At 48.7% G+C, this 25,424-nt stretch overlaps 1 protein-coding gene across 1 annotated transcript in view; it reads left to right on the top strand.

The window, feature by feature from the left end:
* Window positions 1-25,424, top strand: part of HTRA1 (HtrA serine peptidase 1) — a 110,190-nt gene that overhangs the window by 50,118 nt on the left and 34,648 nt on the right. Inside the window, exons 4-5 of the mRNA XM_029610570.1 lie at window positions 17,956-18,150; window positions 18,249-18,281. Coding sequence (XP_029466430.1) covers window positions 17,956-18,150; window positions 18,249-18,281 — 228 coding nt within the window. The remainder of the gene's footprint in view (window positions 1-17,955; window positions 18,151-18,248; window positions 18,282-25,424) is intronic.

The raw sequence follows: 25,424 nt of genomic DNA on the forward strand, positions 1-25,424 counted from the left end.
TCTGTGTGTGTGTGTGTGTTGTGTGTCTGTAAGGGAAGCTTGCCTTGCTGCTCTTGCTCCCTGTGCGGTACCTGTTCTATGGTGGGGCTGTGTGTATCTGTCTGTGTGTGTCTGTCTGTGTGCGTGTGCCCGTGTGAAGCTTGCGCTGCCGGTGCCATGCCTGCTCTGGGCATACGTAGAGGATTTTACTTCAGTGCTGTTGATTTTGGAAGCAGCAGAATACGAGAGGAGCTGCCGACAGTGCAACAGTAAATGCTGAGTCTCTGCAGAGGAGAGGAAGGGGTAATTGACTCCGTATGGTGTGGTGAATCACAGGCAGGGCTCTGGCACACACTCCCGCTCTGCTTCCTTCATCCTAGCCAGGCCTGAGCTGATAGCTCAGCAGAATTCAGCTGAATAATATTTTCTAATGCCGTGAGGATTTACAGAAAGCTTTTGTTCGCTTGCATTCTGATGCCAGACGGGTTTGTGGTCCCTGAGGATACGCAGGTGTTCGAGTACGTTTCATAGGCCAGATCTCTCCAGCCTCAGAGAATAAAGCACTGCGCTGTCACTTATTCTATCTACCACCACTACCGAAGCCCTGGGTAAGATTAGCACCCAATGCAATAAGGAGATTAGCACGCCCAAGCACACACATAGCTGTAAGGAGATTAGCACCCCCAAGCACACACATAGCTGTAAGGAGATTAGCACCCCCAAGCACACACATAGCTGTAAGGAGATTAGCACGCCCAAGCACACACATAGCTGTAAGGAGATTAGCACCCCCAAGCACACACATAGCTGTAAGGAGATTAGCACCCCCAAGCACACACATAGCTGTAAGGAGATTAGCACGCCCAAGCACACACATAGCTGTAAGGAGATTAGCACCCCCAAGCACACACATAGCTGTAAGGAGATTAGCACCCCCAAACACACACATAGCTGTAAGGAGATTAGCACCCCCAAGCACACACATAGCTGTAAGGAGATTAGCACCCCCAAACACACACATAGCTGTAAGGAGATTAGCACCCCCAAGCACACACATAGCTGTAAGGAGATTAGCACGCCCAAGCACACACATAGCTGTAAGGAGATTAGCACCCCCAAGCACACACATAGCTGTAAGGAGATTAGCACGCCCAAGCACACACATAGCTGTAAGGAGATTAGCACGCCCAAGCACACACATAGCTGTAAGGAGATTAGCACCCCCAAGCACACACATAGCTGTAAGGAGATTAGCACGCCCAAGCACACACATAGCTGTAAGGAGATTAGCACCCCCAAGCACACACATAGCTGTAAGGAGATTAGCACGCCCAAGCACACACATAGCTGTAAGGAGATTAGCACCCCCAGCACACACATAGCTGTAAGGAGATTAGCACCCCCAAGCACACACATAGCTGTAAGGAGATTAGCACGCCCAAGCACACACATAGCTGTAAGGAGATTAGCACCCCCAAGCACACACATAGCTGAGAGCGCTCATCACGTGTAAAGTTCATGTAAGCTATTACCCCGAGTCAGAAAATCGCTGACCTTTTTAACTCTGGCCGTGGAGCTGGCATTAAATCAATCGCAAATCAAGGGCGCAGGAGAAATTTAAAAAAATATTGTCCTGTGCGCTTCCTACCTTTATTCTTAAACACCTCCTGCTTGTGCCGTTTAAGGATAAAGGAATAAAGTAACGGCTTCTGGACGCATGATACACACACACGCGATAGACACGTTCCAGGCCGACTCCGCCCCTCGCCATTGTGCGTGTACATTGGGCGAAATCGACCCGGAGCAGGATAAAACGGACGCTCGTATTGAGCGCCGTTGCAATGGAGGTCACCCAGCCTCGTCTCCTGCGCGCCCAATGCATTTTAGTGCCAGGGACGCATAATCCGTCCCTAGCGCCTCCTTTTTAATGCAGTGGCTCATTAAAATATTGCATCGGGCGCCCAGGAGAGGTGGCTTCGCGCACGTCAGGAAAACAGTCTCTCAGTACCAGCGCCCATCTTATTGCACGAGCCCTACAGACGTCACAAACCCTGCTGACGTCTCCGGTTTGTTTTCTCGTGTAGTAGCTAAAAGCGGTCTCCTATATCGTGCTAACATCGAGATATCTTGTGCAAACCTGTCCCTCACTAATACAATCGGTTATCTACTCTTTCAAAAGCTACAGAGTGTTAGGACCGTGGACCCGTGTGTTGGGTGAAGCTCATGAAACCTACAGGGAAGGCCCTAAATGTCCTCACCACCAACTGGCGGAGCAGACGGTGCAGAGACTGAACTGGAGCTTCGCCTATACGAACCCCTTTCCTCTCGGGCTGAGCCCTTGGGTTGCCTTCTTTGGTTGGTGCATCTGGAAGGAGGCCCCAGCAGTCAATGGCTGCGGCGTCTGGCTGCGGAGAGACTGGCGTCGGCGGGGTTGGTGGCACTGGGTAAGTGAGCCGGTCTGTGGGGGCAGCCCACGAGCCAGCAAACACTCTGCTGGGGCCTCCTTCCAGATGTGCGCGCGCAGCATGCACCAGCCAAAGAAGGCAAGCACTCGCCGGCGCCCTCAGATGACGTCACGTGGCTGGGTATTGAAACCCTGGCCATGCGGTGCCTCAACAACGGGTCAACTTTGTCTTCTCAGCCTCCAGTCTTGCCTTCATTTCCTCAGCCTGCTGTTGCCTCTTCAGCCTGGTCTTGGTCTCGTCAGCCTGCCTTCACCTGTTCAAACTCATCCAGCCTCAGCTTTGCCTCTCCAGCTTCATCAGCTTCCTCTTTCCTACCCTTGGACAGATTACTGGTAACTGACATTAGCCCGGACTCTAGTTATCCTTGCCTGCTGCCTGTCTCTGACCTCAGCCTGACCCCGGATCTACCCTTCTGCCTGCTTCCCAGAGACTGACACCTAAGACCTGTGGGCCCCGGAACCGAAAGGCTCAACCTGAGAGGAAAGGGGTTGGTACAGGCGAAGCTCCCTCAGTCTCTGCACCGTCTGCTCCACCAGTTGGGTGGTGAGGACCTACAGGGCCTTCCCCGTACGTTCATCAGCTTCACCCCAATAAAGAAGTGGACTGGGAGGGAACTTCCTAAGCCCCTAGCTAACCTTCCTCCCTTTTCCCTTCTCCATCCTGACCCCTAAACCCCCCCCCCAACTAACCTAATTTTTTTTATTTTTCAACTTACCTGCTTTCCTGAGTGCCGCCCAACTGGCCCCACCCTGCCCCCGTCCCACCCAGACCCTGCCCCCATCCCGCCCGGTTTTTCACAGCCGGCTCTTCCGCGCTTGTCCGCGGGCGTTCTAAAATCCCCACAGCGTGCGCATGGCCCGGCCACGCATGTATTTCACAGTTTATAGGTGCACCAGCAATAGAAGGTTAAGCAGAGGATGTGCAATGTCTCAGCTACCAAGGCAGAGGCTTGTCCAATTGTAGGGCACCCTGGCTAGTGAGATAGAGGCTTAATCACTCAGAGGGAGCCTAGGCTATTGAGGCAGAGACCTCTGTGGCTTCTCCACTCTGGGGGTAGTGAGACAAAGGCTTATTTTCCTGATAGGGAATCTCTGCTAGTGAGGAAGAGGTTTATCTCCTCTGTGGGGAACCTTGGCTAGAGATAGAGACTTATTTGCCTTGCTGGAACCTTGGCTAGGGTGGCAGAGACCTGTCTGCTTTGTGGGGGTCTCAGCTAGTGAGACAGAAACTTATCCATCCTGCGGGGGTCTCAGCTAGTGAGACAGAAACTTATCCATCCTGCGGGGGTCAGATAAGTGAGAAAGAGCCTTCTCCGACCTGTGGGGGTCTCAGCTAGTGAGACAGAAACTTATCCATCCTGCGGGGGTCAGATAAGTGAGAAAGAGCCTTCTCCGACCTGTGGGGGTCTCAGCTAGTGAGACAGAAACTTATCCATCCTGCGGGGGTCAGATAAGTGAGACAGAAACTTATCCATCCTGAGGGGGTCTCAGCTAGTGAGACAGAAACTTATCCATCCTGTGGGGGTCTCAGCTAGTGAGACAGAAACTTATCCAACCTGTGGGGGTCTCAGCTAGTGAGACAGAAACTTATCCATCCTGTGGGGGTCTCAGCTAGTGAGACAGAAACTTATCCATCCTGTGGGGGTCTCAGCTAGTGAGACAGAAACTTATCCATCCTGCGGGGGTCTCAGCTAGTGAGACAGAAACTTATCCATCCTGCGGGGGTCAGATAAGTGAGACAGAAACTTATCCATCCTGTGGGGGTCAGACAAGTGAGAAAGAGCCTTCTCCAACCTGTGGGGGTCTCAGCTAGTGAGACAGAAACTTATCCATCCTGCGGGGGTCAGATAAGTGAGACAGAAACTTATCCATCCTGCGGGGGTCAGATAAGTGAGACAGAAACTTATCCATCCTGCGGGGGTCTCAGCTAGTGAGACAGAAACTTATCCATCCTGTGGGGGTCAGACAAGTGAGAAAGAGCCTTCTCCAACCTGTGGGGGTCTCAGCTAGTGAGACAGAAACTTATCCATCCTGTGGGGGTCAGACAAGTGAGAAAGAGCCTTCTCCGACCTGTGGGGGTCTCAGCTAGTGAGACAGAAACTTATCCATCCTGCGGGGGTCAGACAAGTGAGAAAGAGCCTTCTCCAACCTGTGGGGGTCTCAGCTAGTGAGACAGAAACTTATCCATCCTGCGGGGGTCAGATAAGTGAGACAGAAACTTATCCATCCTGCGGGGGTCAGATAAGTGAGACAGAAACTTATCCATCCTGTGGGGGTCTCAGCTAGTGAGACAGAAACTTATCCATCCTGCGGGGGTCAGATAAGTGAGACAGAAACTTATCCATCCTGCGGGGGTCAGACAAGTGAGAAAGAGCCTTCTCCGACCTGTGGGGGTCTCAGCTAGTGAGACAGAAACTTATCCATCCTGTGGGGGTCAGACAAGTGAGAAAGAGCCTTCTCCAACCTGTGGGGGTCTCAGCTAGTGAGACAGAAACTTATCCATCCTGCGGGGGTCAGATAAGTGAGACAGAAACTTATCCATCCTGTGGGGGTCTCAGCTAGTGAGACAGAAACTTATCCATCCTGCTGGGGTCAGACAAGTGAGACAGAAACTTATCCATCCTGCGGGGGTCAGATAAGTGAGACAGAAACTTATCCATCCTGCGGGGGTCAGACAAGTGAGAAAGAGCCTTCTCCGACCTGTGGGGGTCTCAGCTAGTGAGACAGAAACTTATCCATCCTGTGGGGGTCAGACAAGTGAGAAAGAGCCTTCTCCGACCTGTGGAGGTCTCAGCTAGTGAGACAGAAACTTATCCATCCTGCGGGGGTCAGACAAGTGAGAAAGAGCCTTCTCCAACCTGTGGGGGTCTCAGCTAGTGAGACAGAAACTTATCCATCCTGCGGGGGTCAGATAAGTGAGACAGAAACTTATCCATCCTGTGGGGGTCAGACAAGTGAGAAAGAGCCTTCTCCGACCTGTGGGGGTCTCAGCTAGTGAGACAGAAACTTATCCATCCTGCGGGGGTCAGATAAGTGAGACAGAAACCTATCCATCCTGTGGGGGTCAGACAAGTGAGACAGAAACTTATCCATCCTGTGGGGGTCAGACAAGTGAGAAAGAGCCTTCTCCAACCTGTGGGGGTCTCAGCTAGTGAGACAGAAACTTATCCATCCTGTGGGGGTCAGACAAGTGAGAAAGAGCCTTCTCCAACCTGTGGGGGTCTCAGCTAGTGAGACAGAAACTTATCCATCCTGTGGGGGTCAGACAAGTGAGAAAGAGCCTTCTTCCGACCTGTGGGGGTCTCAGCTAGTGAGACAGAAACTTATCCATCCTGCGGGGGTCAGATAAGTGAGACAGAAACTTATCCATCCTGTGGGGGGTCAGACAAGTGAGAAAGAGCCTTCTCCAACCTGTGGGGGTCTCAGCTAGTGAGACAGAAACTTATCCATCCTGTGGGGGTCAGATAAGTGAGACAGAAACTTATCCATCCTGTGGGGGTCAGACAAGTGAGAAAGAGCCTTCTCCACCTGTGGGGGTCTCAGCTAGTGAGACAGAAACTTATCCATCCTGGCGGGGGTCAGATAAGTGAGACAGAAACTTATCCATCCTGTGGGGGTCAGACAAGTGAGAAAGAGCCTTCTCCGACCTGTGGGGGTCTCAGCTAGTGAGACAGAAACTTATCCATCCTGTGGGGGTCAGACAAGTGAGAAAGAGCCTTCTCCAACCTGTGGGGGTCTCAGCTAGTGAGACAGAAACTTATCCATCCTGTGGGGGTCAGACAAGTGAGAAAGAGCCTTCTCCGACCTGTGGGGGTCTCAGCTAGTGAGACAGAAACTTATCCATCCTGCGGGGGTCAGACAAGTGAGAAAGAGCCTTCTCCGACCTGTGGGGGTCTCAGCTAGTGAGACAGAAACTTATCCATCCTGCGGGGGTCAGACAAGTGGAGAAAGAGCCTTCTCCGACCTGTGGGGGTCTCAGCTAGTGAGACAGAAACTTATCCATCCTGCGGGGTCAGATAAGTGAGACAGAAACTTATCCATCCTGTGGGGGTCAGACAAGTGAGAAAGAGCCTTCTCCGACCTGTGGGGGTCTCAGCTAGTGAGACAGAAACTTATCCATCCTGTGGGGGTCAGACAAGTGAGAAAGAGCCTTCTCCGACCTGTGGGGGTCTCAGCTAGTGAGACAGAAACTTATCCATCCTGCGGGGGTCAGATAAGTGAGACAGAACTTATCCATCCTGTGGGGGTCAGACAAGTGAGAAGAGCCTTCTCCGACCTGTGGGGGTCTCAGCTAGTGAGACAGAAACTTATCCATCCTGTGGGGGTCAGATAAGTGAGACAGAAACTTATCCATCCTGTGGGGGTCAGACAAGTGAGAAAGAGCCTTCTCCAACCTGTGGGGGTCTCAGCTAGTGAGACAGAAACTTATCCATCCTGCGGGGGTCAGACAAGTGAGAAAGAGCCTTCTCCAACCTGTGGGGGTCTCAGCTAGTGAGACAGAAACTTATCCATCCTGCGGGGGTCAGACAAGTGAGAAAGAGCCTTCTCCGACCTGTGGGGGTCTCAGCTAGTGAGACAGAAACTTATCCATCCTGCGGGGGTCAGACAAGTGAGAAAGAGCCTTCTCCGACCTGTGGGGGGTCTCAGCTAGTGAGACAGAAACTTATCCATCCTGTGGGGGTCAGACAAGTGAGAAAGAGCCTTCTCCGACCTGTGGGGGTCTCAGCTAGTGAGACAGAAACTTATCCATCCTGCGGGGGTCAGACAAGTGAGAAAGAGCCTTCTCCAACCTGTGGGGGTCTCAGCTAGTGAGACAGAAACTTATCCATCCTGCGGGGGTCAGACAAGTGAGAAAGAGCCTTCTCCGACCTGTGGGGGGTCTCAGCTAGTGAGACAGAAACTTATCCATCCTGCGGGGGTCAGACAAGTGAGAAAGAGCCTTCTCCGACCTGTGGGGGTCTCAGCTAGTGAGACAGAAACTTATCCATCCTGCGGGGGTCAGATAAGTGAGACAGAAACTTATCCATCCTGTGGGGGTCAGACAAGTGAGAAAGAGCCTTCTCCGACCTGTGGGGGTCTCAGCTAGTGAGACAGAAACTATCCATCCTGCGGGGGTCAGACAAGTGAGAAAGAGCCTTCTCCAACCTGTGGGGGTCTCAGCTAGTGAGACAGAAACTTATCCATCCTGCGGGGGTCAGACAAGTGAGAAAGAGCCTTCTCCAACCTGTGGGGGTCTCAGCTAGTGAGACAGAAACGTAGCCATCCTGCAGTGACCTCGGCTAGAGAGATAGAGGCTTATCCTTCCTGTGTTGTCATGGGCTAGTGGCTTATTCGACTTATGGGGGGTCTTGGCTCATACTGCAGAGATTTGTTCCACAAGCGGCATGATTCATTTTAACAAAAAGTTTTAGGTTTTATTTATTTTGCCTCTTGTGGCTGGAAAAGATGAGATGTATTTCCATGTTTCAGAGACGTGGCATGCCATTGATTGGAACAATATGTAAATCTAAATCTAAGCTTTTTTTGGGAGTGAATAGTGAATGTGTAACAGATCTTTGGAGGATGAAATCTGATTGAGATGCAGAGAGGAAGGGAGAATATGTGCACACAGGGTCGGACGCTTTCATGTTGCTATACTGATGGTGTTTAGTGTCCTAGGGAACTGGTTCTTATTTATTTATTTATTTAAGAGCTTTTATATACTGATAACTGCACATCGTATCGGTTTACAAGAAACAATGATGATATATCGTCGCATAATGTTTACATAGAACAATAGGTAGCATATATAGTTAACAGAAAAATAATTAAATAAGTTAGTCAGAACGTACTGATAAAGTGTTAAGATAATAGTGTTAAAAGTGAGTTAAACTATGTACATTTAGTAGCATATATAATTAACAGAAAGATAATTAAATAATTCAGTCAGAACGTACTGATAAAGTGTTAAGAGAATAGCGTTAACGTATGTGAATTAAGCTAAGTGCAGGATAATGGGGGGCTGGGGTGAAGGCAAGGGGTAGGATACGGGTTTATGTGAGTGACTCCTTGGTAGATTACTTGGTCAGTGTTAGGTGTTAGTCAAATGCTTGTTTGAAAAGCCATGTTTTTAAATTTTTTTTTAAAGTCTGTGTGGATGATTCTCTTTGGAAGTCGGGAGGCATGGCGTTCCAGATTGATGGTCCTTCTATCAAGAATGTTCGATCTCTTGTTGAGGAGAGGTGTGTGAGTTTGGGGGAGGATGTGTGGATGGTTCCTTGGTATGCAGATCTGGTGGGTCTGCTGGATATATGGAAACAGAGAGAGTCATGTAGCCAGTGTATGTCTTTTGTCTTGTGTATAAGGGATAAGGTTTTGTATTGAATTCTCGAAGAGACAGGGAGCCAGTGTAGATCTTTTAGAACGGGGGTGATATGGTCTTTCTTTCGTGTGTTGGTGAGTATTCTGGCTGTAGCATTCTGTAGCAATTGTAGGAGTTTGATGGTGGAGGCTGGGAGGCCTAAGAGGAGGGCATTGCAATAGTCAATTTTGGAGAAGATGATGGTCTGCAGAACAGTTCGAAAATCATTGACATATAGGAGGGGTCTTAATTTCTTTAATACATGGAGTTTGAAGTAGCAATCTTTTAACGTGGATTTAATGAAAGTTTTTAAGTTCAGTTGGTTGTCGAATGTAACGCCTAGGTTTCATGCTTGTATTGCGAAGGATATGGGTGGCAGGGTGAAGTGTTGGAGTTTGTGTGAGAAATAGGGGGGGGCATTGGGAAATATGATGAGGATTACTGTTTTGATGGTGATTAGTGCTAGGTTCATGTTTGCGAGGAGGTGTTTGATTGAGGTGAGGCAGTTGTCCCATATCTTCAGGGCCTTAGGTAGGGAGTCAGTAATGGGGATGAGAATTTGGATGTCGTCTGTGTCTGGGTACTTGCCAGGTTCTTATGGCCTGGATTGGCCACTGTTGGAAACAGGATGCTGGGCTTGATGGACCCTTGGTCTGACCCAGTATGGCATTTTCTTATGTTCTTATGTTCTTAAGTAATGGGTGATGCCTAGGTTTGATAGGAGTTTGCAAAGTGGTAACATGTAGATATTAAAGAGGGTAGAGGATAATGCGGAACCTTGGGGAACCCCATGGTTTAGTATAATGGGATCAGATTCATTATTTCCCAGTTTGACCTTGAAATGTCTGTTTTCAAGGTAGGATTTAAGCCAGAGTAGTGCTGTTCCTGTTATGCCGATGTCAGCGAGTAGTTTTAATAGTATTTTGTGGTTGATGGTATCGAAGGCAGATGAGATGTCGAGCATTGCTAGGAGGTAGGAGTGACCATTGTCCATACCTTTAAGTATGGTGTCAGTAAGTGATATTAGAAGATTTTCCGTGCTGTAGAATTTACGGAAGCCAAATTGCAATGGAGACAGTATTTTGTGTGTGTCTAGGTATTTGGAGAAGTGGAGATTGACTAATTTTTCTGTGATTTTGGCTAGAAAAGGCAGGTTTGAGATGGGTCTAAAATTGGAGAGGTCAGTGTGGTCGAGGTTGGGTTTCTTGAGTATGGGTTTGACAACTGTTTGCTTTAGGGAGGAAGGTACCAGCCTTGTGTGAGGGAGCAAGTGATGATTTCAGACAGAGGTTTTGCTATTATGTTGGGAATGGTTAGTAGGAGTTTGGTGGGAATGGTGTCAGATGGGTGGGAGGAGGGTTTGATTTTCTTTAATAGTGTTTCTATTTCGGAAGAAGAGGTTGTTTCAAAGGAGTAGAGGCTGGCAGTCATGTTGGTGGGGAAGAAATTGGTGTTGGAGGTGTCTTGGGGAAAGTTTTCTGTGAGAGTGGAGATTTTGTTATGGAAGAAAAGGGCAAGGTTGTTGCACTTGCTTCTGGAGTCAGTGTCAGATGTGTGTGAAGGGGAGGTTTTAGTGAGGTCAGATATAATAGAGAAGAGGGCCTTGGCATTGTATTGGAAGCCGTTTATTTTAAGGGAATAGAAGTCACGTTTTGTTTTTTGGATGGAGATCCTATAGGCATGCATGGCGGTATTGTACGAGGCGCGTAGTGTGGGTGTTTTCGTCATTGTCTTTCTTTATTTCGTAGGACGTTTTTTAGTTTTTTTAATTCAGGGGAGTACCATGGTTTTTTGTTGTTGTGGGATGGGTTTATTGTTTTAGTGGTGAGTGGGAAGATTTTGCTGGCGTTATCGCTAGTGGCGTTGTACCAGGAGAAAAATGCGGTTTTGGAGTTTGATAAGTCAATTTTGTGGGTAATGTCAGAGCAGGTGGAGATGAGGTCATCTCTGGTACAGGTTTTACGGAATTGGAAGATGTGGTTGTGGGGAGGTGTGGTAGGTGATGTTTTCTTTATAGCTAGGGTGGTGTTTATAAGGGAGTGGTCAGACCAGGGGACTGGGGAGCAGGATGGGGTTTCAGTGGTGATGATGTTAGAATTTGTGAAGATTAGATCTAGTGTATGGTCAGCTTTATGGGTGGGGTGGTTTCTGATTTGTTTAAATCCCATAGCGTCAAGGGAGGCGATGAACGCTTCGCATGAGGGTGATTGTGGGCACGTGTCTACATGGAGATTGAAGTTGCCAAGTAAGATGGTAGGCAGGTTGAGTTCTATGTTTTCTATGAAGAATTCAATGAGGGGGGAAGCGTTACTTTCAAGCAGTCCAGGAGGGGTGTAGATTAGGCATTTTTGAAGCTGAGATGATTTAAAGAAACCAATTTCATATTTGGGGGATATGTTTACCATTTGTGATGTTAGTTTGAGTTCTCTTCTGGCAGCGAGGAGTATACCACCTCCTCTTTTTTTGAGTCTGGGTATGGAAAAGATGTCGTAGTTGTGTGACAGAAATTGGTTAAGCAGGGCAATGTCAGAATGTTTTAACCATGTTTCTGTGATGGCCCAGATGTCAGGCTTAGAGTCGGAAAGGGTGTCATTGAAGAGTATTAGGGAGAATAGTGTGAGTCCCATGAATTGAGTGAAGGGCGACGTCATGATGGGGATCAATGTTCTAAGATAATGGGATGTAAGGGTTGTAGTGGGAGTTCTATGGTGGCATGGGTGATATTTAAGTATGGAGATGGGTAGGGGAGGAAGCATTGTGAGGGTGAGGGCGAGGGGTGTGGGAATAGAGTGAGGGGCATGTTAGGTAATGGTGTAGTTTGGGAGACAGGAAGCCTGATGAGGATATTAGCGCCGGTCGGAGGTCTCCTCCCCCAATGATGAGGTCAGGGATAGGCCACTTCGTTCACATCGATGGGTTGGGCCTAGGAAGGCCGCGGCTCTTACCCCGGTAGGTGTGCGCCGGTTGTGCAAGATGCTGGGTCCGGGGTTGCCGCCTCGTGGTCTGGGTCGGGCCGTCGGTCTGGTCGGTACGCCGGTTGGGTCAAAGAACAGTTAGATGGCTGTTGAGTCGCCAATTGTGGTATAGCGGTCTGTATACTTGATTGGAGAGCGTGTCGGTCCACGGAGGCCTTTAAACGAGCTGTTCCGCATCGTTTCTCTGTGACGTTTCTCTGTTGCACTGGGTACAGCACAAAGGGGCACACTAAGGGGCAGGCCCCTTCATTGTGCTCCTTCAGCGCGCGACGCATGGTGGCACCTCCGGCTCACAGGCGCGTTTTATAAATTGAATCCCTTGTCGCATCTGGGTGATGTCGCTGGTCCGTGGGTGGAGGCTTCTGCGGTCGGCAGGCAAGGAGGGGCAGCTGGTCCCAATCGCAGGCCTGGGGGGGGGCTCATGGACCTTGGGTCGGTGCCTCGTGGACGCAGGTAGGAGCAGGGGCCGGTCGGAGGCCTGTGGAGGGCTCCAGGCACTGTTCCTGGGTGAAGAGACCCTATCTGAGATATCTCTGAAACCCTAAGAAGCAAAGAGTCTGGTATTCAAAGATTTCTAGCACACAAACAGGCCGATGCAATATCGACGTATGTTAAAGGGGCCGATCCACCTCTCCAGTGCTCCCAGTGCAAAATGCAAATGAGCTGCTGTGGTATATAAAGGAGGCACTAGGGGAAATTGCATGCCCCTAGTGCCTCCTTGGCAGTGGGCACCTGGGAGAGGTGGCTGTTAGCCGGTTAGGAAAACAGACGCTCAATTTTAGAACAACCCTTTTCCTAACCTGACTTCCAGAATTGGATGGCCCGTGGTTCAAAAAAAGTAACATTGGCCTTTCACTCTACCCCTTCAGTCAGAAGAAACTTGGTCTGCAGAGAGAGAGAGAGCAAAGGACTGTATGTGTGTGTATGTGTGTGTATATGATTGAGCATGTATGTGTGAGAGAGTGAGAGTAAAAGAGAGAGTGTGTGTGTGTGTGTGTGTATGTGAGCATGTGAGACTGAATGAGCATATGTGTGTGTATGAGTTTACATGTTTGAGCTAATGAGCGAAAATGGGTATGATTGAGCATGTGTATGTGTATGATTTGTGGGTTAAAGACAGTAAATTAGCATGTGTGTGTGAGAGAGAGTGAGAGTAAAGGAGTGTGTGTGTGTGTGTATGAGGAGGTGAGAGCGAATGAGCGTGCGTGTGTGTTTGAGTGAACTTGCGTGGGTGTATGATTTGAGTTTTAAAGAGAGTAAAGGGGCATGTGTGTGTGAGAGAATGAGAGTAAAGGAGTGTGTGTATGTGTGTATGAGTGAGCATGCATGGGTGTATGATTTGAATGTTAAAGAGAGTAAAGGAGCATGTGTGTGTGAGAGAGTGAGAGTAAAGGAGTGTGTGTGTGTATGAGCAGGTGAGAGCAAATGAGTGTGTGTGTGTGTATGAGTGAGCATGCGTGGGTGTATGATTTGAGTGTTAAAAAGAGTAAAGGAGCATGTGTGTGTGCATGATTGTGCACATGAGAGAGCAAACAAGCCTTTGTGTATGTGATTGAGCAAGTGAGAGCAAAGGAGCTTGTGTGTATCTGATTGATCCCAAAATATTGGGAGGTAATCTGATATCAATAATAAACCAACAGAATAATCCAGATCTAATCAAAAATTTCTCTTTATTTTTTTGTAGAGAGAAATGACCTCATTTAAGCACAGTGCATTAAACCTAAAACAATAAAATATTAGTCACAAAATTCTTTCTTCATCATTGGTACCTTGGAGCTATATATATATTGGTCACTAATATATACCTTCTGAGATATTACTAGGATGTTTCTAAGAATTTTATTATTTCTCACTTGTATTTTTTATTGTATCGAACATTGCATGAAAGGTCATTTGAATCTCTATTGACCAATCAGTGGTAAGCAAAAGAAATTATATTAGTGAGTATTGCTCCAAGATGTCATATTTGTTTATTGAAGAGGCAGACACCTTGCTGTTTAAAATTTGGTTCTGCGATTCAGTATTCAGTGGTAAGAGAATGCAGAATTATTAGTTACAATAATGAAGAAAGAATTTTGTGCCTAATATATAACATCATTTTGTTTTAGGAGCTTACCCTGACGCAGCCATAGTGGTGAAACGTGAATCATGTCAGGATCTTTATATTTAATTTTGTGCTTTAGAGATCGCATAAAAACATAAGATAAGTGAAAAAAATTGCATAAGAGAGACACTTCAAAAGAAGAGAGATATTTACAAGCTACAGATTCACTTTTGAATTTTGCATTTAAAATTAGAGAGAAATAATTGGCTGATGAGATGGGTAGCACTGTGAGTGCAGTTTAATGCTCCGTGCTAAATGAGATCATGTCTCATGTTTTGTATGCTTTAAAAAGAAAATTGTGATTAGATCTGGTTTATTCTGTTGGTTTGTGTGTGTGATTGAGCATGTGTGTGTGTGTGAGAGCAAACAAGCATGTATGCGTATGATTATGCATGTGAAAGAGAGAAAGCAAATGAACGTGGGTGTGTGATTGAGCATGTGAAAGAGATAGCATGTGTGTGTGTGTGACTGAGCATGTGATAGCGCGAACGTGTATGTACGTGTGTATGATTGAGCATGTGAGAGATTTTATGAGGGTATGATTGCACATGTGATTGAGCATGTGAGAGAAAGCAAACAAGTGTGTGTGTGTGTGTATGTATGAAAGCAAGTGAGAGTATATATTTGTGTATGATTGAGCATGCGCGAGTGAGCGCGAATGAGCATATATGTGTGTATGAGTGAGCATGTTAGAGTGAGAGTATGAAGGAGAGTGTGTGTGACAGAGAAGAGAAAGTTTGTTTGTAACAAACCTTCCCCTCTCCCTGCTAATCCATGACAATCTCAGGGCTTCTGGAAATCAAACAGTTCACAGGTATGGAAAGTGTGGGATTTATTAATACTTATTAGTTTTAATTATTGGTTGTTATTTGATATTTGTGATGTTTTGAAATATTGTATTGCCATTTGAAAAAAAATTTATATGAGTTTTTAATTATTGGATGCAGTTCTATTCGTCAACTGTTTTGAACTATTTCTTTTTATTATTATGATTTTACTATTATGATTGATGCTTTATATTGCTTGATTTTAGTGTTTGATGTTTTATGAAGAATGGTGGTGTTTCTGTTTTTCCCTTGTTGCACTGCATACAGAGACTGTCTTGTTGCAGTTTCCAGTTCAGATTTTGTCTGCACATTTCTATTTCTATTTTATAATCTCTTTATTCTGTATTTACTGAGTGTCTGTCTGTGATCTGCACATGTGACAGCCGTAGGTGATATTTTTAGCCTAGAAAGTCCTTTTTCATGTAAAGAGGACTTTCGGTGAAAGTAAATTATAAATGCAGAGTTTGTGATTGTGTGAGGGGAGGGCACAGCTGTAAAATTCACACGGGGTGCCTAGGGAGAGTGGAAGGTATGATTGGTTGGAAGATGAGCGAGGGGGAAATGGAGAGAAGGGGGATTTGGAGGTGAGGCGATTTCAAGAGAACAAGAAAGGATGCAACTGTTGAGGAGTAAGACAAGGAGGCTGGAAAGCTGGAGATGGTAGGAGCAACTCAATGATCTCTTTCTATTTCTCTGGTGCTGCAGGGCAGGCAGAGTTGGGCTTCTTGGGGTTTCCAGTTCAGCTTTTGAATGAAGGCTTATGAGGGCACCAGGATCCCTGTACTGGTTCTGATTGAACTGGAAGCCCAAAGAAGCCGGAGGAAACTGCTGGGTCAGAATAAGAATGAAAAAGAAAGCCCTTGCATTTACCAGTCTCCCACCTCGCGGTGCTGTAAGTGGTTTTCGGAGTGAGGGGGCACTTTTATACTTAGCCATCATAGGTGTCAAATGGAATGGCTGGCCCCTCCCATAGCAGGCAGCACTGCGGCCCAGGGGGTAGATAATAGGTATCAGCACTGAACAGCATCGGGGCAAGTAGCAGGCAGCACAGTGCTGTATTAGGGGTAGGTAGCAGGCAGCACTGGGGAGTATTAGGGGTCAGGTAGCAGGCAGCACTGTGCTGTATTAGGGGTAGGTAGCAGGCAGCACTGGGGAGTATTAGGGGTCAGGTAGCAGGCAGCACTGGGGAGTATTAGGGGTCAGGTAGCAGGCAGCACTGTGCTGTATTAGGGGTAGGTAGCAGGCAGCACTGGGGAGTATTAGGGGTCAGGTAGCAGGCAGCACTGGGGAGTATTAGGGGTCAGGTAGCAGGCAGCACTGTGCTGTATTAGGGGTAGGTAGCAGGCAGCACTGTGCTGTATTAGAGGTAGGTAGCAGGCAGCACTGTGCTGTATTAGGGGTCAGGTAGCAGGCAGCACTGGGGAGTATTAGGGGTCAGGTAGCAGGCAGCACTGTGCTGTATTAGGGGTAGGTAGCAGGCAGCACTGTGCTGTATTAGAGGTAGGTAGCAGGCAGCACTGTGCTGTATTAGGGGTAGGTAGCAGGCAGCACTGCAGCCCAGGGGTAGATAGCAGGCAGCATTCTGCAGGTAACAGACAGCACTGAACAGCATCGGGGCAAGTAGCAGGCAGCACTGTGCAGTATAGGGGAAGGTAGCAGGCAGCCCTGGGGAGTATTAGGGGACAGGTAGCAGGCAGCACTGTGCTGTATTAGAGGTAGGTAGCAGACAGCACTGGGGAGTATTAGGGGACAGGTAGCAGGCAGCATTGTGCTGTATTAGGGGTAGGTAGCAGGCAGCACTGTGCAGTATTAGGGGTCAGGTAGCAGGCAGCACTGTGCTGTATTAGAGGTAGGTAGCAGGCAGCACTGTGCTGTATTAGGGGTCAGGTAGCAGGCAGCACTGGGGAGTATTAGGGGTCAGGTAGCAGGCAGCACTGTGCTGTATTAGGGGTCAGGTAGCAGGCAGCACTGTGCTGTATTAGAGGTAGGTAGCAGGCAGCACTGTGCTGTATTAGGGGTAGGTAGCAGGCAGCACTGTGCTGTATTAGAGGTAGGTAGCAGGCAGCACTGCAGCCCAGGGGTAGATAGCAGGCAGCATTCTGCAGGTAACAGACAGCACTGAACAGCATCGGGGCAAGTAGCAGGCAGCACTGTGCAGTATAGGGGAAGGTAGCAGGCAGCCCTGGGGAGTATTAGGGGACAGGTAGCAGGCAGCACTGTGCTGTATTAGAGGTAGGTAGCAGACAGCACTGGGGAGTATTAGGGGACAGGTAGCAGGCAGCATTGTGCTGTATTAGGGGTAGGTAGCAGGCAGCACTGTGCAGTATTAGGGGAAGGTAGCAGGCAGCACTGTGCAGTATAGGGGTAGGTAGCAGGCAGCACTGTGCTGCATTGGGGTCAGGTAGCAGGCAGCACTGTGCTGTATTAGGGGTAGGTAGCAGGCAGCACTGCAGCCCAGGGGTAGATAGCAGGCAGCATTTTGCAGGTAACAGACAGCACTGAACAGCATCGGGGCAAGAGGCAGGCAGCACTGTGCAATATCAGGTTCAAGTAGCAGGCAGCACTGTGCAGTATTAGGGGAAGGTAGCAGGCAGCACTGTGCAGTATTAGGGGTCAGGTAGCAGGCAGCACTGTGCTGTATTAGGGGTCAGGTAGCAGGCAGCACTGGGGAGTATTAGGGGACAGGTAGCAGGCAGCACTGTGCAGTATTAGGGGTCAGATAGCAGGCAGCACTGGGGAGTATTAGGGGACAGGTAGCAGGCAGCACTGTGCAGTATTAGGGGACAGGTAGCAGGCAGCACTGTGCAGTATTAGGGGTCAGGTAGCAGGCAGCACCGGGGAGTATTAGGGGTAGGTAGCAGGCAGCACTGTGCAGTATTAGGGGACAGGTAGCAGGCAGCACTGTGCAGTATTAGGGGACAGGTAGCAGGCAGCACTGTGCAGTATTAGGGGTCAGGTAGCAGGCAGCACTGTGCAGTATTAGGGGTCAGGTAGCAGGCAGCACTGGGGAGTATTAGGGGACAGGTAGCAGGCAGCACAGTGCTTTATTAGGGGAAGGTAGCAGGCAGCACCAGTAGCAGCACGGTTTAATAAAGGGTTTATTGGGATCTATTGAGAAGGTTAGGGGAATAAATCCTTGGTAAGAAGGACATTAAAATCTGTCTGTCCCGCCTGTTGCAGATGCCCTGAGACCCCTTAGGCACTGAAGCCCTGGGGAGGCGAGTGGTGACTCCTCTGCCCTTGGTGATGACCTCTTCTCTTCACAGGGGAAGATGCCGGTGTTGCTGCTGGGGCGCTCGGGGGATCTGCGGCCGGGAGAGTTTGTGGTGGCCATCGGGAGCCCCTTCTCACTGCAGAACACGGTGACCACCGGCATCGTCAGCACCACCCAGCGAGGGGGCAAGGAGCTGGGCCTGCACAACTCTGACATGGATTACATCCAGACGGATGCCATCATCAACGTGGGTGCCCTCCTCCCCTCCCTCTCCCCTGCTGCTCTGCCCTCCTCCTCCCTGGGGTGTCACTGTATGAGTCACCTGTCTTTCCCCTTTCTTTTCAGTACGGGAATTCTGGAGGACCCTTGGTAAATCTGGTAAGAAGTTTGCTTTTTCCTACCCGTGATTGTGCTCGCATGGCTGCTCGCGCTTCTCTGATCTCCAGTTAATCCAGAATAAAAGCCCTTTTGCCTATTCCTAGCTCCCCCTCTGGACTCCAGGGGAGGGGGAGGGGATCCCCGGGACCCCTGCAGCCCTCCCTCTATTCCTGGATGGCACGGGATTACTGCAGTGGGGTTTTTGCTTGGTACAGAAGTGACCCGGGGTGCCAGGTGCCGAGAGAGCACTGCGGCCCAGTGGAGATGTTCAGACCCAGTGCTGGAGTCTGTCTGGTGGTGCTGGCGCAGGGTTTTAAGGGAGCGAGGTCCACGCTGGGTGCCTTATTACCCAAACACCGGGTCAGTACTTGCCCTAGGGCTTCAGCTGCATTGCCCAGCACTGTCTCAGCACAGACTCCGTCTGATTGCCTTTTATTACAAACGTGGGCTGAATCGTTGTTATTCTGAGTATCTCTTGTTTGAGTTTTGACCACACCAGTCTGAGGTTAGCTGCAGCACAGAAATTGGCCTACGAATTTGATATTTGGAGGTTCTGGCTTGATTGCAATTTATATTTCTTTCTTGGTTGGTCTTATTTTATTTTGTGTTAAAGACATTTATGCAGACAAATGCCGACTTTGGAACATTAGTGCTGTTTATCCAGATGAATGGTGTTTAGGGCGGCGTTGACAGATCCAGAAACGTTACTCGGCTAACTCTAGACGCGTGCTTGAGGAGGGTTAAGGTTATCGGGGAACTTAACTACTTATCTTGGAAGAATATAGCTGGCTAAGCAGTGCTAGATTTAACTTACAAATACAGCCGAACCTGTCTTCTGACCAGAGCCATGACCAAGTGATGAACTGCGCCCTCACCAATTACACAACCCAGGACACCACGAGCTGGGAGACTCTGTTCAGTGTTTGTACAGCAATGCTGCCCATGGCCAGAGCAGTAAAAATTATGCATTTATAATAACAGGTTGTACATGAAAACACAGACTTATACATTAAAATAACCTGTATATTATATTTACATGCACTGCCAGCCAGAAAACCCTGCAAAGAAACAAGCGATAGTTGGAGCCTCTATGGTATTAGGCCTGCTGTAATGCGTCTTGGGCATGGGCGTGAGCCTCAGAGAGCCCCGAGAAAAGAGAATTTCCATATCAAAGCAACACTAACTGCCAGCACTCGTGCAGCAACGATCCTAATGATGAAAGTTAATACTGCGAATATTACACCAGGCCTAAAGTACAAGCCAAGCTGCTATAGATCCCCACATAGAAACTACACACTAAGGGCCAGATTTTCAAAGGGTTACGTGCGTAACTGCTCCTGCACGCGCCGAGGCTATTTTGCATAGGCCCTGCAACGCGCGTATGTCTCGGGGCTTGAAAAAAGAGGTGGGGGCGGGGGGGTGTCCAGAGGCCTCCGTAGGGCAGGCACAACTTGCTTAACAAAGGTATGGAGGGAGGATTTAGGTAGGGCTGGGAGGCGGGTTAGGTAGGGGAAGGGAGGGGAAGGTGGGGGGGTGGGGGAGGCGGAAGGAAAGTTCCCTCCAAGGCCGCTTCGATTTCGGAGCGGTCTCGGAGGGAACAGGGAAAGCCATTGAGGCTCCCCTAGGGCTCGACGCACAAGTGTGCTTCCCCTTGTGTGTGCCGCCCCCAGATTTTATAACATGCGCGCGGCTGCGCGCCGGGTTGTGCGCACAAATCTACACCCGTGTGCACCTCTTAAAATCCAGCGCTAATGGAATAACTCACTTCAGTCTCACATGCGAAACACAGATAGATCCTCAAAGACGGAATAAAGAGACCATAAATAGAAATGTACAGACAAAAACTGAATTGGAAACCGCAACAAGCCAAATTCTGTATGCACTGCAACAATGGAAAAACAGAAGCATTGCCATTCCTCATGAAACAAAATTAGTAAAACCAAACGAATAAAAAGAATAATTCAAAACAAGTAATGAATAGAATAACATTCAATAATTAAAAACTGTTCAGGAAGTGGACCCTTGAGCCGGAGCAAGAGATGACTACCTACTTCGGTATCTAATCTCTTGCTGCAGGACACTTGAGACTTTCTCACTTATATGTTATAATTTTTATGCTCAATAAGACCTGTCAACTTAATTGTTTAAGTCTTTTTTTTTTTTTTTTTTTCTCCTTTATCTTTTGGTCATCAATGTTACAACGTTATTGTTAAATTTTGAACTTATGTACACTGTTCCAAGTTTCATAACCTTGTTCTATGTAATGCCTTTTGGCAATTTTCATGTTCTGTTTCAATGTAAACCGATGTGATCTTTATTTCATATAGGAACACCGGTATATAAAAATCTAAAAATAAATAAATAAATAAATAAATGACGAATGCTGAGGAGGCCTCTCGGTGGGGACTCGTAGGCGAAGAGGACGACTCATTAGGACTGGTTTCGCGGAATCCGGCCAGACGGCCCCCCCGAGGAGCGGGAGGCCTATGAACGTGGTAGAGCCCCCGAGGAGCGGTTTCTCGGAGCGTTCACCCAGCTAGATAGGAACCGACCTTCACGAGAGGCGCCTGGAAGTCCAGGCAGAAGATCTGAGGCAGGCAGGGAAGAGATGAAGTGAAGATACAGGCCACAGGTCAGGACGGGCAGAAGGCAAGTGAGGATGAAGACACGAGCCGAGGAGGCCTCTCGGTGGGGACTCGTCTCCGGGAGGTGGCGTAGGCAAGCGAGGACGAAGAGACGAGCCGAGGTCAAGCCAGGAGATGAAACCGAGGAGAGGAACCAGGGACGGAGTCAGGCACTAGGAAGCAAGGAACCCAGAGGTACAAGGACGAAGGAGCACAGGAACACAGGAGAACGAAGGCATCAGAGCACAGCACAGGACTGAAGCAGCGCAGCCCGAGAGCAACAGAGGGAATCTGTTGCAAAGCAACGTTCAGTTGTCTAAACGGGGTTTAAATACCCCTCCTTGCTGACGTCACTTACTAGGACTGGATGGAAGTTTCCTGTGCTGTCCCTTTAAGGGGCGGGGCCTCCCGCGTGCCTAGGGAGAGCCCCGCTGTAGAGAGAAGGACGACGTGGGCAGCCATGCGCCACTGCCTGCCGTGGAGCGGGGCACATCGGGTTGGGCTGCGGCAGTGGCGGAGGTAGGGCGGCCGCGGGCCATAACAAAACTCACTTAAAAATCTTCCAAATACCAATAAATTAGTTCAAAACACACACACCAAATAACACCCAACAATTAAAATAAGGATTTTAAAAAATCCCCCGTTCTCCATACCTTGGAACGTTTGATTTCCATATGCCCTGAAATTGTCATGGATTAGCAGGCAGAGAGTAACTGGGATAGTTGTGCACACACATGCGCCCTCTCACTCTCCAAAACTCATTCAAACATGCTCTCTCTCACTCTTCCACACACAAGCACACATGCTCTCTCATTCACATGTACACATGCTCTCTCTCACTCTCCCACAAACAAGCACACATGCTCTCTCATTCACATGTACACATGCTCTCTCTCACTCTTCCACACACAAGCACACATGCTCTCTCATTCACATGTACACATGCTCTCTCTCACTCTTCCACACACAAGCACACATGCTCTCTCATTCTCCCATTCACAAGCACACATGTTCTCTCTCACTCTCCCGCACACATGTTCTCCCTCACTCTCCCACACACATGCACACATGCTCTCTCTCACTCTCCCACATACATGCACACATGCTCTCTCTCATTCTCCCATTCACATGCACACATGCTCTCTCACTCTCCCATACACATGCACACATAAAGCTCTGGAATTTGTTGCCAGAGGATGTGGTTAGTGCAGTTAGTGTAGCTGGGTTTAAAAAAGGTTTGGATAAGTTCTTGGAGGAGAAGTCAATTAACGGCTATTAATCAATTATACTTAGGGAATAGCCACTGCTATTAATTGCATCAGTAGCATGGGATCTTCTCAGTGTTTGGGTACTTGTCAGGTTCTTATGGCCTGGCTTGGCCACTGTTGGAAACAGGATGCTGGGCTTGATGGACCCTTGGTGTGACCCAGTATGGCCTGTTCTTATGTTCTTATGTTCTCTCACTTTCCCACATACATGCACACATGTTCTCTCTCACTTTCTCAAACACGTGCACTCCTCCTTCTCCTCCAAAGTAGTGCAGCCCCGCCGAAATTGACGGCATGGTAAGCGCGACCTTGGTAAGTGGAAAAGCAATCCGGCCCCATCAGAATCAGCAGCGCTGCCAGCAGGGCCCTGCTGCTTCTCCACTTACTAAGGCTGCGCTGACCATGCTGTCGATTTCGACAGGGCCACGCTGGTTTGCTGAGGACCCATCGGCCGCACTGCTCCCACTGGCACATGGTAGCGTTATGGTGCCTTTTGTTTGCTGCGCCTATGACCCTGGCCATATTGGCCGTAGGCCCACTATGACTCTGCCTCTTACGAAATCCTCCTCCTCCTCCTCCTTGCTGAAGTCAAGCTAAGGTTGGCCCTGCCGGCCTCTCCCCCCTTCCCACACCTCTACACACCTGCTCTGTTTTATATCATTGACCCTTGTCCATGAAGACACCAAAGTCACTCGTAAGGGACATTTTGGGAACCCCCTTATGTTTTCAATTGAAAATGTGTTGTTGCTTTTCGATATTTCATCAATATGATAATATCCAATGTACTTTTTATGTGGGAAATTAGTGAACTGATCATATTTCCTCAAGATGTCACCTCCATTTTCTAGAATTTCTGCTCCTTTTTTTTAACTCAAGAAACTTTGGATCTCTGCTTGTCGGCACCTTTTTCATTTTGGGGCCCATACAAGCGATGTCCTTTCCTGTCTTCACAATAAGCAGTGAAGATTGCAGATTTGCTCTTCACATTTAATTTCTTCCGATATTGCTTGAGAATCCAGGCAGATACTAAACATCCAACAACTCTGAAGTATCCTCCCACCCGCCCGGTACCTTTAGAAATTTCGGCTTCTGCCGGGATGGGGGTGATCCAGTGCAATTGCAGCTGCTTTTAACATTCCTAGGAGACTCGGGAATTCTAACACAATTGCCCGTACCTGAAAACGTCGATGTGTTGCTGCTGCCAGTGAAGCAACCTGCGCGGCCTGCACAGACTGGAAGGGGTTCAGTTGGCCCGCAGGGGCAGGAAGAAGGGGAGTCCCATCGGCCATGAAGGCCCTAAGTTGGAGGTTGCTGCTATTGGTGGGATTGACGTAGGGAGATATAGTAAGGGAGTGTGGGGGAAGGGAGTGTATATGAGGAGGGAGAGAGTGTATGTGAGGGAGTCATGTGTGTAGGGGGGAGAAGAGTGTATGTTGGGGGAGGGAGTGTATGTGAGAGGGCATATGTAGGGGAGAGAGTGTATATGAGGGGGAGGGAGTGTATGTGAGAGGGCGTGTGAAGGGAGGGAATGTCTGGGAGCAAGGAGGGAGTTTATGTGAGAGGGCATGTGTTGGGGGAGGGAATGTATGTCAGAGGGCATGTGTGGGGGACGGAGTATATGTGAGGGGGAGGGAGTGTGAGAGGGTATGTGTGGGGCAGAGAATGTATGTGAGGGGGAGGGAGTGTATGTGAGAGTTCATGTATGTATGTGAGAGGGTATGTGTGGGGCAGAGAATGTATGTGAGGGGGAGGGTTTGTATGTGAGAGGGCATGTGATGGGGAAAGGGAATGTATGTGAGGAGGGAGGGAATGTATGTGATAGGGCACATATGTTTGAGGAAGGAATGCTTGTGAGGGAGGAGGGAGTATATATGAGAGTTCATGAGTGTATGTGAGCAGGCATGTGTGAGGGAGGGAGTGTATGTGAGAGGGCATGTGTGGGTGGAAAGAATATGTGTGAGGGAAGAGGGAGTATATGTGAGAATTCATGTGTATACGTGAGAGGGCATTAGTGGGGGGGAGGGAGTATATGTGAGGAGACGTGTGGGAGAAAGGAGTGTATGCAAGAATGAGAAGTGAGTGAGCATGCATGTGAAAATGAGCACATATGTGTGATAGAGAGTGTGTTACTGAGTGTGTTAGTGTGTGTGTGCATGAAAGAGGAGAAAGCTTGTGCGCATACTGGCCTGACCTGTGCGTCGTTGCCCCCCCAGCTGCTAATCCATGGGAATCTCAGGGCACCTGTAAATCGACGGTTCCCAGGTATGTAGCGTATATAAGAGCAATGCTGCAAGTGTTGGGTACCAGACAATGCTTAGCAATGCTGGTGGCTTACGTTAGAAATGTGGCACCGGATCACAGCCATCCTGGCAGAAGGCTTACATTTCTCCTACGTATTGCGTACGTAGGAGAAAATACTTCAGACTTGTACGTGGATTCTCAAGCAGTATCGGAAGACGTTAGATGCTAAGAGGAAATCTGCAGTCTTTATATGTTATTGTGCAAAGAGGAGAGCAGTCTTCCCAGATCTCTTCTCTGCTGCAGTAAAGTTATTCAGCACTTCAGACTGTCCAGCTCAATGACTGAATGGTTTATGTTCACATTGAATTGATTCTTGGTGAATCCAATCAGCGTGTTCTCCAGTCGTTGGAGAGTCAGTATATGTAGATCTATCTCATGCATATTCATTGTGGCTCTGCTGATAACCCAGTGGTTACATGTGCCTCCGGAACAGGGCTGAGAACCCAGTGGCCTAGAGCAGGAGTCGGCAACCCCGGGCATGCGTACTGGCACCCAGCAGAAGGGAAGATACTTCTGCTTGCACACCCACCACAGCTCCTGGCTACAGCCTCCGAGCTGCCCAGGACACTTCCTAACCTCTGACACCACCCACTGTCAGATCAGTGTATCCAGGAAGTGCTGCCTCGGACGGTTTGCTAATTCTGGCAGGTGGCACAAAGCTTTTACAGCAGCCCAGCCAAGGAAACTGGGTGTCAGTGAGGGCGACTCCCTGCTCGCTCCTGGGAGGGTACAGGATCGCTGCCAGGCGAACACAAACAGTGACAACATAGAAACATAGAAACATAGAAACATAGAAATGACGGCAGAAGAAGACCAAATGGCCCATCCAGTCTGCCCAGCAAGCTTCACACATTTTTTCTCTCATACTTATCTGTTTCTCTTAGCTCTTGGTTCTATTTCCCTTCCACCCCCAGTTTTAATGTAGAGAGCAGTGATGGAGCTGCATCCAA

This window comes from Rhinatrema bivittatum, chromosome 7, assembly GCF_901001135.1.
Source record: "Rhinatrema bivittatum chromosome 7, aRhiBiv1.1, whole genome shotgun sequence".
NCBI classification, from domain to species: domain Eukaryota; kingdom Metazoa; phylum Chordata; class Amphibia; order Gymnophiona; family Rhinatrematidae; genus Rhinatrema; species Rhinatrema bivittatum.